Source organism: Lepidochelys kempii, chromosome 3 (genome assembly GCF_965140265.1).
Source record: "Lepidochelys kempii isolate rLepKem1 chromosome 3, rLepKem1.hap2, whole genome shotgun sequence".
In the NCBI taxonomy this organism is placed as follows: domain Eukaryota; kingdom Metazoa; phylum Chordata; order Testudines; family Cheloniidae; genus Lepidochelys; species Lepidochelys kempii.
This window is the reverse complement of record NC_133258.1, coordinates 86,221,379-86,233,474: the sequence shown is the minus strand read 5'-3', so window position 1 is coordinate 86,233,474 and position 12,096 is coordinate 86,221,379. Positions and strand designations below refer to the sequence as shown.

The following is a 12,096-nucleotide window of genomic DNA, read 5'->3' as shown; positions in this document are numbered from 1 at the left end:
ATTTGTCCCATTATGGCAAAAGGGTTTCAAAAAAGGACCCTTAAAGGGCCTTAGTAGATTATTTTATTTTTGAAACAAAGAAGGATGCTTCTAGGAATTGGAAATGGAAGTGACCTCTCCAGTCTGTCTTCCTGAAAACGCAGGATATAGGGCCTGATATGAAGCTCATTGAAGTTAATAGGCGTCATTCTACTGGCTTCAGAAAACTTTCGATCTGACTCATTGTCCTCCACATATTGCCCATAGTCCCTCACAGAGGCCACATTTACTAAACTGGCACCACTTTTGACCTGAGGTAGACATGCTGAACTTCCATTTCAAATTCTGTTTTATAATTGAGCAAAGTAATCAAGATTAAAGTAATTCCAGTGTACTTTCTGAATGTTTGAACTGTATATATCTTACATAGATGCTCTCATAAAATTTAAATTAGCACTGATTAGATACTTCAAAGCATGTTTCAAAACTGCCAGTTAAAAAAGACTTCTCAGGTACCTGCTGAGAAAGGCACCTGATCAACACTCAAGATATATTTTGACACAATTATAATCATACATATTTTATCTGTGTTCAATTGCAAAACCATAAAATTAGTGTTACATTCCCTCACGTCAAGGGGCACACTTTCCGCAGCCAAACAGAGCGCTAACATGAAATCTCCTAAGAGAACAGCTGGGGCTCAAAATACTTTCTCTTTTTTAAAAATAGTCATTAACAGACATCCTTCATAATTTGAGTGATATCAAGTCAGCGATCACCATATTTTCATGAGAGCCAAATACAATTCGAGTTTATGGCACAGTTCCAAAGTCTGTGCTTCACTTCTTAATTCTTCTGTCGGGCAAGTAAAATATTACACTTAAGACTAAAACTCAAGCACAGAAGTAAGCAGAGAACAACACAGAGGCAGGAAGAAAGAGAGGCAGTAAGGAGGTGGGAGATCAGTACTTACTTAATGGAAGGACCATGCAGGATTAAATTTACTGTTATTTGTGTTCCTCTGCACTTTGCAAAAGGACCAGCTGATTCAACCAACTCACCTTCACCAAGTACTGTGAAATCACTCAGGGAGTCTAAATATCCCCTTCTGTGGTTTGAAAGTAGCATGATTGAGGCTTTAGATTTTGTTGGCATCTCTACTGTATATGGATAATAGGATTTCCTATCATCTTCACTGGCACTGGGATTTGTTTTGAGGTCGCTGGATTTCAGCATCCCTGAGTCTTTAAATGATTTAATTTACTTGTGGGCTTTCTCCATTGGGGCCTCTCTTTTGTGAGGAGTGGCCTACATCAGAACTTGTGATTGCTCATGAAGGGGGAAGATCAAGTTCCTGGGCTCTCACAGTAGAGATAGCAGCATAGTAATTCCTCCATATACATCACTTTTCTGCTCTTTTCAAAGCACTAAAAGGGAAATCAGGGTAGGAGCCTTTGTTAGTTTTAGTGGGTTTTGCAAGTGTGTACTGTGTCTTCCATTCAAAGTTTTGCAAGTGTACTTCATGATGTCTAAGTGATGGCTGGGTTTCTGGTTTAAACCTTCCAAACAGAACAGAACCACAAAATGTATGTGAGGTTTTATTACAATAAATGTGATTTATAGTGACCTAATGTGATGCAATTCTGGTTAAGTAGCTTAAAGGCTCTGTCCTGTAGAATTTGGCTAGGATTTGGAGAATATGGACACCTACCTCCTGTAGGTTTCTTTGGAAATCCTACCCAAAGTCTGCATGAAGTCAATGGGATTAGTGGGTTCAGCAACAGCATCCTTAGTTTACACTGTAATATTGATTAATCTTAGAGGAAATGCTGCTTCCCTTCTGAAAGAGATCAGTGATATTCTCATTCTGATTGCAGTCTCAGCTTGTACCACTGTAATTCTTAGTGTATGCAAATATAAAACCATAACTGGATAAGAAGAATTTGGGGGTTATTAAAGAAGGAAAAATATTTAAATGCAAATGCTTATGTATAAACATGAATAGCTATTGCCTAAAAATAAACAACAATTAACAGCCAAAAAAAAAAAACCACCAGAAACCCTGAAGATAATAAATCTGTATAGTGACCCATATAGTGTTCTTCCTTCAAAGGCAAAGTAAATAATGTGTAAAAAAATAAAACTCTTACTATGAACCCAACTATTTATTTCATTCAGGTAAAAATACATTCCTGTTCTATTTCCCAGGATTGCTCCTGGTTCTGCTCCCACTGAAGCCAGGCTCCATCCTATTGTCTAAACTGACCCATTTTTTCTTTCCAAGCTTATTTTCAGCCTTTTATCTGGTTTAAAGCGCCACCTGGTGCTCTCGCAAGTGAAAACATCTATTTGAAAGATAATGTGGTTATGTTAGTACTAGCCACAGCAGATCAAACAAAGCAGCTAGAGTTACGGAATATGGTAATAACAATTATTAATAACTACAGGACAGAGAAATGAACGTTGTTTTTTCAACCAAATGCATCATTTTTCCAGGAAAACTGATTTACAAGGAGCTACAGGTCTTCAAAAATATTGGAAGGGGGATTCAAAGTCCAAAGCTGAACCCAGATCCTAATTTTCCTGTGAGAATTAACTCTATTACAAGCCAAAACATACCTCTGAATCCAAGCACTTTGATACCATCGATCATGAGATGTTGATTGGCACACAAGACCTAACAGCAGTGGACAACCTAGCAATAGGCTTAATTCTTTTATTCTCCATCCTGAGACCTCCCTAAGGAAATTAAATCTAAGGACAACTGAAGTCAATAAGTTTCTTAGGAACCATGATGAGTATGCAACAGTAAATCTTAATATCCCCTCTTCCCTCAATCTTAAACCAATGCTTCTCTGTAAAGCCAGTTTTGGGGACTCCAAGAAGTTGTGATGGTGGCAGGAGAGTATTATTTAGAGGGCAGTCTCAAATGTAATAGAAGACTGTGGCTCTGCTTCTGCCTGAGTTTATTGGCTACCCACCGGCTGCCTGAGTTTTAGAGGAAGGGAATCATAGAATCATATGTGGCACAGGAGCCAGCAAACAGAGCTGTAAACAGGAGAGTTTGAGTGGGAATTTGTAAGGGGAGTTTGGGGGGAAGAATAAGAGCCAGGTAAAGGAACAGACAGGCTAGTGAAGGGAGCGTGTGGTGTTCTGTGACTGTTTTGGTGCTCGTTGGGGGTTTGTTTTGCTGTGGGTGGTGGTGTTTTGGTTTGGTTTGTGTTTCCCAGACTAACATGACTTAGGTGGGAAGGCAATGACAGACACAGAGGCAGCAGCGGTAGTGAACCAAGTAGTGGAAGACACAGTGAAGATGACTGGATGTGGAAGCTGTAGCATGTACATGATCCTGGAGGGGGTACCTGAAAATAATTTTGTCGCGTGAAGTGCCACCTCATAGAGCTGATGGAAGAGAAAATCTGAGGATTGGAATGCAGGTGGAGACTCTGGTTGAGTTTGCAGGGAGTTTGAGTGGATGATGGAGCAAAGACATGAGGCGGCTGAAGGGAAAAGCTCAGACTTGCAGATGGAAGCATGACCAAAGAACTCTGAGGGGATACTGCTGGGTGAGGAAAGTGGACAGTGGAAGCATGTGACTAAGAGAGCCAGGCAGAGGAAAAGACAGGCCACTGAAGGAGAAATAGAGCTCAGGAACAGGTTTGCGGAGTTGGAAAATGAAGAAGGGGCACAGCAGGTGGTCACTGAAGGTTAGAGGGCAAGGAAGAAGAGAAGAACAGGTAGTCCTATAGGAAGAGGGCAAGAGTCAATGGAGATAACACCAGATATGAGCCCCAGGAGGATACAGGATGGGTTGCAGAGGATTGCAAGGGACAATAGGAATTGAGAGGACTTGCAGCCAGATGGAACAGGGGATAGACTGGAGAATCACACCATCACCAGGAAAAGGCAGGTGATTGGGAACTCCTTACTGAGAAGAATAGACAGGCCTGTAACAAGAGCTGATCCAGAAAACAGAAGGGTGTGCTGTCTGCCGGGTGCTAAGATACGGAACGTGGATCTGAGGCTGAAGAGGATCTTGAGGGAGCAGGAAAGGAATCCACTGATTATCCTTCATGTGGGAACAAATGATACAGCTAGATTCGCACTGGAATGTATCAAGGGAGACTATGCCAGGCTGGAGAAGATGCTTAAGGAAATCGAGGTTCAGGTGATCTTCAGTGGGATTCTGCCTGTTCCTAGAGAAGGGAAACAAAGGTCTGACAACATTATGGTGCTCAACAGATGGCTCAGGCAGTGGTGCTATAAGGAGGGCTTTGGGCTGTATGGCCACTAGGATGCATTCATGGACAGAGGACTGTTCTCCTCGGATGGACTTCACTTGAGTAAGGAAGGAAATAGACTTCTAGGATGGAGGCTGGCACAACTGATCAAGAGAGCTTTAAACTAGGAATTTGGGGGAGATGGTTGGGAGATGTCCAGGTAATCTCCACACCAGATTTTCATTTTGAGAGGGAAGAAAATGAAGTAAGAAAGGATACAGCTGTGGGTAGGAGAATGGACATAAGGTGGAAGGGCAGTGTACATACCAATCTAATAGGTAATATTGGCAGTAGAATGTCTGTGCCCAATCGGGTAAAGAATGTGAGTGAAGCCAAACAGCAAAAATTAAGATGTTTGTACACTAATGTGAGGAGCCTAGGTAACAAAATGGAGGAACTAGAGCTACTGGTGCAGAAAGTGAAACCAGATATTATAGGGATAACAGAAACATGGTGGAATAGTCGTCATGGTTGAAGTACGGGAATTGAAGGGTATGTGCTGTTTAGGAAAGACAGAAATAAAGGCAAAGGTGGTGGAGTAGCATTGTATATCAATGATGAGGTAGACTGTAAAGAAATAAGAAGTGATGGAATGGATAAGACAGAGTCTGTCTGGGCAAAAATTACACTGGGGAAGAAATAATAATAATAGTAAGTAATAATAATAGGGCTCAGATTTTCCTGGATATGATAGCTGATGGATTCCTTCACCAAGTAGTTGCTAAGCCGACAAGAGAGGATGCCATTTTAGATTTGGTTTTGGTGAGCAGTCAGGAGGACCTCGTAGAAGAAATGGTTGTAGGGGACAACCTTGATTTGAGTGATCATGAGCTAATTCAGTTCAAACTAAATGGAAGGATAAACAAAAATAGATCTGTGACTAGGGTTTTTGATTTCAAAAAGGCTAATTTTAAAAAATTAAGGAAATTTGTTAGGGAAGTGGATTGGACTGAAAAACTTGTGGATCTAAATGCGGAGGAGGCCTGGAATTAGAATCATAGAATCATAGAATATCAGGGTTGGAAGAGACCTCAGGAGGTCATCTAGTCCAACCCCCTGCTCAAAAGCAGGACCCATACCCTATTAAATCATCCCAGCCAGGGCTTTGTCAAGCCTGACCTTAAAAACTTCTAAGGAAGGAGATTCCACCACCTCCCTAGGCAACGCATTCCAGTGTTTCACCTCCCTCCTAGTGAAAAAGTTTTTCCTAATATCCAACCTGAACCTCCCCCACTGCAACTTGAGACCCATTACTCCTTGTCCTGTCCTCTTCCACCACTGAGAATAGTCTAGAACCATCCTCTCTGGAACTACCTCTCAGGTAGTTGAAAGCAGCTATCAAATCCCCCCTCATTCTTCTCTTCTGCAGACTAAACAATCCCAGTTCCTTCAGCCTCTCCTCATAAGTCATGTGTTCCAGACCCCTAATCATTTTTGTTGCCCTTCGCTGGACTCTCTCCAATTTATCCACATCCTTCTTGTAGTGTGGGGCCCAAAACTGGACAGAGTACTCCAGATGAGGCCTCACCAATGTCGAATAGAGGGGGACGATCACGTCCCTCGATCTGCTCGCTATGCCCCTACTTATACATCCCAAAATGCCATTGGCCTTCTTTGCAACAAGGGCACACTGCTGGCTCATATCCAGCTTCTCGTCCACTGTCACCCCTAGGTCCTTTTCTGCAGAACAGAATTACTTCAAGTCAAAGTTGCAGAAACTATCAGAAGCCTGCATCCCAAGAAAGGGGGAAAAATTCATAGGCAGGAGTTGTAGACCAAGCTGGATGAGCAAGCATCTCAAAGAGGTGATTAAGAAAAAGCAGAAAGCCTACAAGGAGTGGAAGATGGGAGGGATCAGCAAGGAAAGCTACCTTTCTGAGGTCAGAACATGTAGGGATAAAGTGAGAAAGGCCAAAAGCCATGTAGAGTTGGACCTTGCAAAGGGAATTAAAAGCAATAGTAAAAGGTTCTATAGCCATATAAATAAGAAGAAAACAAAGAAAGAAGAAATGGGACCGCTTAACACTGAGAATGGAGTGGAGGTTAAGGATAATCTAGGCATGGCCCAATATCTAAACAAATACTTTGCCTCAGTCTTTAATGAGGCTAATGAGGAGCTTAGGGATAATGGTAGGATGACAAATGGGAATGAGGATATGGAGGTAGATATTACCATATCCGAGGTAGAAGCCAAACTTGAACAGCTTAATGGGACTAAATCAGGGGGCCCGGATAATCTTCATCCAAGAATATTAAAGGAATTGACACACGAAATTGCAAGCCCATTTGGAAGAATTTTTAATCAATCTGTAAACTCAGGGGTTGTACCATATGACTGGAGAATTGCTAACATAGTTCCTATTTTTAAGAAAGGTAAAAAAAGCGATCCGGGTAACTACAGGCCTGTCAGTTTGACATCTGTAGTATGCAAGGTCTTGGAAAAAAAATTGAAGGAGAAAGTAGTTAAGGACATTGAGGTCAATGGTAACTGGGACAAAATACCACATGGTTTTACAAAAGGTAGATCCTGTCAAACCAACCTGATCTCCTTCTTTGAGAAGGTAACAGATTTTTTAGACAAAGGGAACACGGTGGATCTAATTTACCTCGATTTCAGTAAGGCGTTTGATACGGTTCCACATGGAGAATTATTAGTTACATTGGAAAAGATGGGGATCAATATGAAAAGTGAAAGGTGGATAAGGAACTGGTTAAAGGGGAGACTACAGTGGGTCACACTGAAAGGTGAACTGTCAGGCTGGAAGGAGGTTACTGGTGGAGTTCCTCAAGGATCGGTTTGGGGACCAATCTTATTTAATCTTTTTATTACTGACATTGGCATAAAAAGCGGGAATGTGCTGATACAGTTTGCGGATGATACAAAGCTGGGAGGTATTGCCAATACAGAGAAGGGCCGGGAAATCACACAGGAGGATCTGGATGACCTTGTAAACTGGAGTAATAGTAATAGGATGAAATTTAATAGTGAAAAGTGCAAGATCATGTAGGGATTAATAACAAGAATTTCTGTTATAAACTGGGGATGCATCACTTGGAAGTAACAGAGGAAGAGAAGGACCTCGGAGTATTGGTTGACCACAGGATGACTATGAGCCGTCAGTGTGATATGGCCATGAAAAATGCTAATGCAGTCCTGGGATGCATCAGGCGAGGTATTTCCAGTAGAGATAAGGAGGTGTTAGTATGTACGGGGAGACTTTGGCAAACCAGTAAAGTGCCTGAAACCACTCTGGCTTATTGCTAAAAGCAGCCAAGTCAGCAGGCTGTAAATTGGCCATTCAGCAGGCTTAGCTTAACCAAGGCAGGAGGGAAGAGGGGGGGTCGGGTGCCACAGAGAGGGCAGCTTGACCCCGTGTCCTTCCTGATAAGAATTGTGTTGAAGTTGCTGATACATGCATCTTAGAAGAGCAGGATGTGCCCCAGGAATGTCTATTGAGGCCTCAAGCCTGCAAACTCTGGAAAAACCCACACCTGGTTAATCGATAATCAGAAGGAACCTCTCATTTGACCATTGAAACTGCTTACTTAACAAGTTTGCTTTAAGGGACATGTCATTCTATTACTAATGTATAAATAAGGGGGGAAAGTTTGAGGTAGGGGGACTCTTCAGGACTGGACTCTCTCTCTCTGGATGCATCTTGTGTTTCCCAGCCACACTCAGCTTTGGTAATTATCAAGGGTTGGGGGTGTTTTACTAACCTCTTGCAGACGTGTGTATAAGTGCTTGAGACAAAGTAAAGTTTAGCTTTAAGTGAAAGCACTCTTGTGTTGTCCTGTTTGTGCCAGCCATCGATCGGTCGGACGGCCGTGTCTCCCCTGATTTATTTCCTGACATCACCTCGCACAGAGTAAAAGTTACCAAGAGCTTTGGGTTGAAAGAACCCCAGGGAACAAGTACAGTTATACAAGGCACTGGTGAGACCTCATCTGGAATATTGTGTACATCGTCTCCCATGTTTAAGAAGGATTAATTCAAACTGGAACAGGTACAGAGAAGGGCTACTAAGATGATGAGAGGAATGGAAAACCTGTCTTATGAAAGGAGACTCAAAGAGCTTGGCCTGTTTAGCCTAACCAAAAGAAGGCTGAGAGGAGATATGATTGCTATCTATAAATATATCAGAGGGATAAATACCATGGAGGGAGAATTATTTAAGCTCAGTACCAATGTGGACACAAGTACAAATGGATATAAACTGGCCATCAGGAAGTTTAGACTTGAAATTACATGAAGGTTTCTAACCATCAGAGGAGTGAAGTTCTGGAATATTGCTCAGGCATGCAGGAGTGAAATCAGGATGGCCAAATCACACCTGGAGTTGCAGCGAGCAAAAGATGTTAAAAGTAACAAGAAGGGTTTCTTCAGGTATGCAACTTGAGACCATTGCTCCTTGTTCTGTCATCTGCTACCACTGAGAACAGCCTAGCTCCATCCTCTTTGGAACCTCCCTTCAGGTAGTTGAAGGCTGCTATCAAATCCCCCCTCACTCTTCTCTTCTGCCAACTAAATAAGACCAGTTCCCTCAGCCTCTCCTCAAAAGTCATGTGCCCTAGCCCCCTAATCATTTTTGTCGCCCTCCAGTGGACTCTCTCCAATTTGTCTTCATCCTTTCTGTGGTGGGGGGCCCAGAACTGGACGCAATACTCCAGATGTGGCCTCACCAGTGCCGAATAGAGGAGAATAATAATTTCCCTTGATCTGCTGGCAGTGCTCCTACTAATGCAGCCCAATATGCTGTTAGCCTTCTTGGCAACAAGGGCACACTATTGACTCATATCCAACTTCTCATCCACTGGAGGAGAGGCTGAGAGGGTTGGGAGTCCTCCCCCAAACAAAATCTCTCTTTAGGAGAGACAGATTCCCAAAACTGGCCTTGAATCTCACATTAGTCTTTTGTCTATATACCTACGTTATTTGGGAAACAAACATCTGACAAAATCAGGCAGTGTTGGTGGGTGCGTAGGAACAAGCAGCTTGAGACTCAGCAGAATGTTTTATGGGAGTCTTACAAATGTACATAATTTATGGCAATTTGATTGCACCAGATGATGGAGAAATATGGGCTAGATATTAATCTCTTATTCTGCAATTCTCAAAATACCAATAAGGGCAGCCCTTCATGTCAAACACCTTTTAAAATATCATTTTATATGCTGAATGGACCTACACAACACTTTCATCGGGAAGAGGCAAAAAAGATGTTTGTACTGCACACCCGCACACATGCATGTGGATTTAAAAAAATTACTAATCTTGTGCTCGCATGGTTTATTCATAGGGAAATCAAGCATCAAGCAAAGGCCTACTGGTACAGAAGGAAACCATGGCGACCATTAATCACGCTACTCAACTTGTGCAGCAACTCGGCAATATGAGGGACAATATCCAAGGTAAATAAAATTTTTCTGGTTCAGCTTAGTGTCAAGAATATATCAATAAAATCTCCACTGAAGAAATGTCATAGCACCAGAAGTACAGTTATAAAACCATCAGACATCAGGTTTTAACAGAATATGATGCCAGGATGAAAATTTGTCTCTCTCAACAAGCTATTGTGGCCAGTGTGTCAGGTATCCTCCATTATAGAATGCTGCGCTTCTTTTCTCTCCCTCCTGACATCTCCCTCAGGAAGTTAAATCTCAGGTCAATTACATATGAAATCAATTATTTTGTGAAATATTAAAAGATTATACAGGCTGTAGTTTGTATGTATGTATGTATGTATGTTGGTTTGTTTGTTTGTTTGTTTGTTTTTGATCTCAATTAAATAGAGTGGATGCCCAGATACTATAGTGACCGAGGCTATGTAACTAGCTAGGTAGACAGAGACAAACAAAAGCTTTCCCGCATTGACCCATTACAGAGAATTTTAGTTCTTTATCATGGCAGCACTAAAGTAGAATCTGTCTGTAGAATCTGTCCCTAGAATCAAATTTTATTTTAAAAGTAACTTTCTACAAAGTTTCTATATGGAAAGATCATTGTGATTTTTAGAAGAATTGTGTCAATAAAATTACAAGATATTTAAAACCAAGGATGAAATCCCAGCCCCACTGGCAGTGGGAGTTTTGTCATTAACCTCAGTGGAGCCAGGATTTCACCCCATTTTATAAATCTATTTTTTCATCATGGTTTTTCGTTGCTTCTGATTTCGGGAGACAGCATGGTCTAATGGATTGAATACGAGACTGGACATCCTAAATTCGAATCCCACCTCTGCCACTGACTTAGTGAGTAGTCTTTGGTTAGTCATTGAGCTTTATTGGCCAGCTTCTTTGTTCTGTTAGGGAAACTATACAATTTTCTCTCAGTGCAAATCTGCTACAAACGTGACAGACATGGCCAGTGGAGGAATTCACCCTGGCAAGGAGAGCCCTTAGATGACCTAGAGATACCATAATGGCTCCTACACCCTTGCCTACACTCTCAGAGCCTAGTGCAGAGAGTGTAACCAGAGCATCATTGCAATCCAGCAATCCTTGGTTACCATGACAGCTCTTGGAAGCCACTGGCAGCCAGTGCAGACTCTGCTGTAAACTCCATCAGGAGACAGTCCTAGCTCTGAGCCAGCTGGGGATTGGTGCCATCTTTGATGCCCTCCCCTCTGGTCTTGTGTTGAACTCAGCTTGGCCAAGGCAGAAAATCTGGCTTATTTTGTGTCTATTTCTTTGTTTTCAAAATGGTGTTATGACAGAGAGTCTGGGGACGTGCCCACAAGTCATATTTCCTGACAAAAGAACAGTGGTGGATTAACCACTGGGCCAAAGGGGCCCATGCCCAGGGGCCTTGTCCAACTGGAAAGCCCTGGAAAAAGGGGCTCTCCTGCACCCCAACCTACTCCGCCCACTTGGTGCTCTTGCCTGGGAGCACGGGAAGCCCCCGCGCCTTGACCCCACTCCCCAGCAGGAGCGCCGAGCAGGGAGGCAGGGTGTGGCAAGCCCCCACACCCTGATCCCACTTCCCCGGTCGGAACGCTGGGGGGAGGGAGGGAACTGCAGGCGAAAGGGGTGGGGAGGGGTCCCCACTTGCTCTGGCCCAAAGCCCCACAAAAGGGTAATCCAGCTCTTCAAAGGAAATAATTGCTTGGAGGGCTTGAACCAGAGGGGTAACTGAAACTAAATCCAACCAGCCAAGGTGGCATGTGAAAAGTGGCATCCAGGCTAAGTTGTTAAGTCTTTGCAAGACAGGTGTTAATTATTGTTAAAGGGTCTCTGTGTCTTCAGTGGTCCATCTCCTAGAGAAAGTGGAGAGTCCAAATCCTTGTATGTGTGTACATAGGTGGAGAAAAGTGTTTTGGAAAACAGGGGGTTATCCACTCTGGCTCCACGGGGGGGCTTGATAAAGAGGTTGGGTGTGGGAGAAAGACTCATCTTTAGACATCAGCATAATGCTGGCAAGCAGACCAGAATGGTCAGAGACAGAGGATTACTTTCAGCTATTTGCTTTTCTTTTTCTTCTCTGTAATTAAGTGGAGAATGCCTCATCTAGTTTAGCTGATGAGAAATGTAAATCTAGATATATTAAGCAAAGTCTCTGTCAGTTTAACTCCATTTTCTCTCATTTTTTAATAAATCTTGGTTTTGTTAAGATTCCTGTCATATGAGTTTCACACAGGCATCTCCAAAGGGAAAAGAACACTGTAACCTCTAAGCAGAGGTGCTGAAGGGTAAAGAGCTTCTCAAACGTAATTCCCCCTCCACTTGGTCTCAGTCAAGGGGACAGACAGAGGTTTCCACTCCAAGCCTGTTTTTATCTTCAGGCTGTGGAGTTTTCAATTTAGTTTGGATACAGATACTGCATTTCTGCAAAGAAACT

At 42.6% G+C, this 12,096-nt stretch overlaps 1 protein-coding gene across 1 annotated transcript in view; it reads left to right on the top strand.

Annotated features, from left to right (window-relative positions):
- The window catches only part of LAMA4 (laminin subunit alpha 4), a 158,121-nt gene that overhangs the window by 72,518 nt on the left and 73,507 nt on the right, over positions 1-12,096 (top strand). Inside the window, exon 9 of the mRNA XM_073337097.1 lies at positions 9,560-9,671. Within this exon, the coding sequence (XP_073193198.1) occupies positions 9,560-9,671 (112 nt within the window). The remainder of the gene's footprint in view (positions 1-9,559; positions 9,672-12,096) is intronic.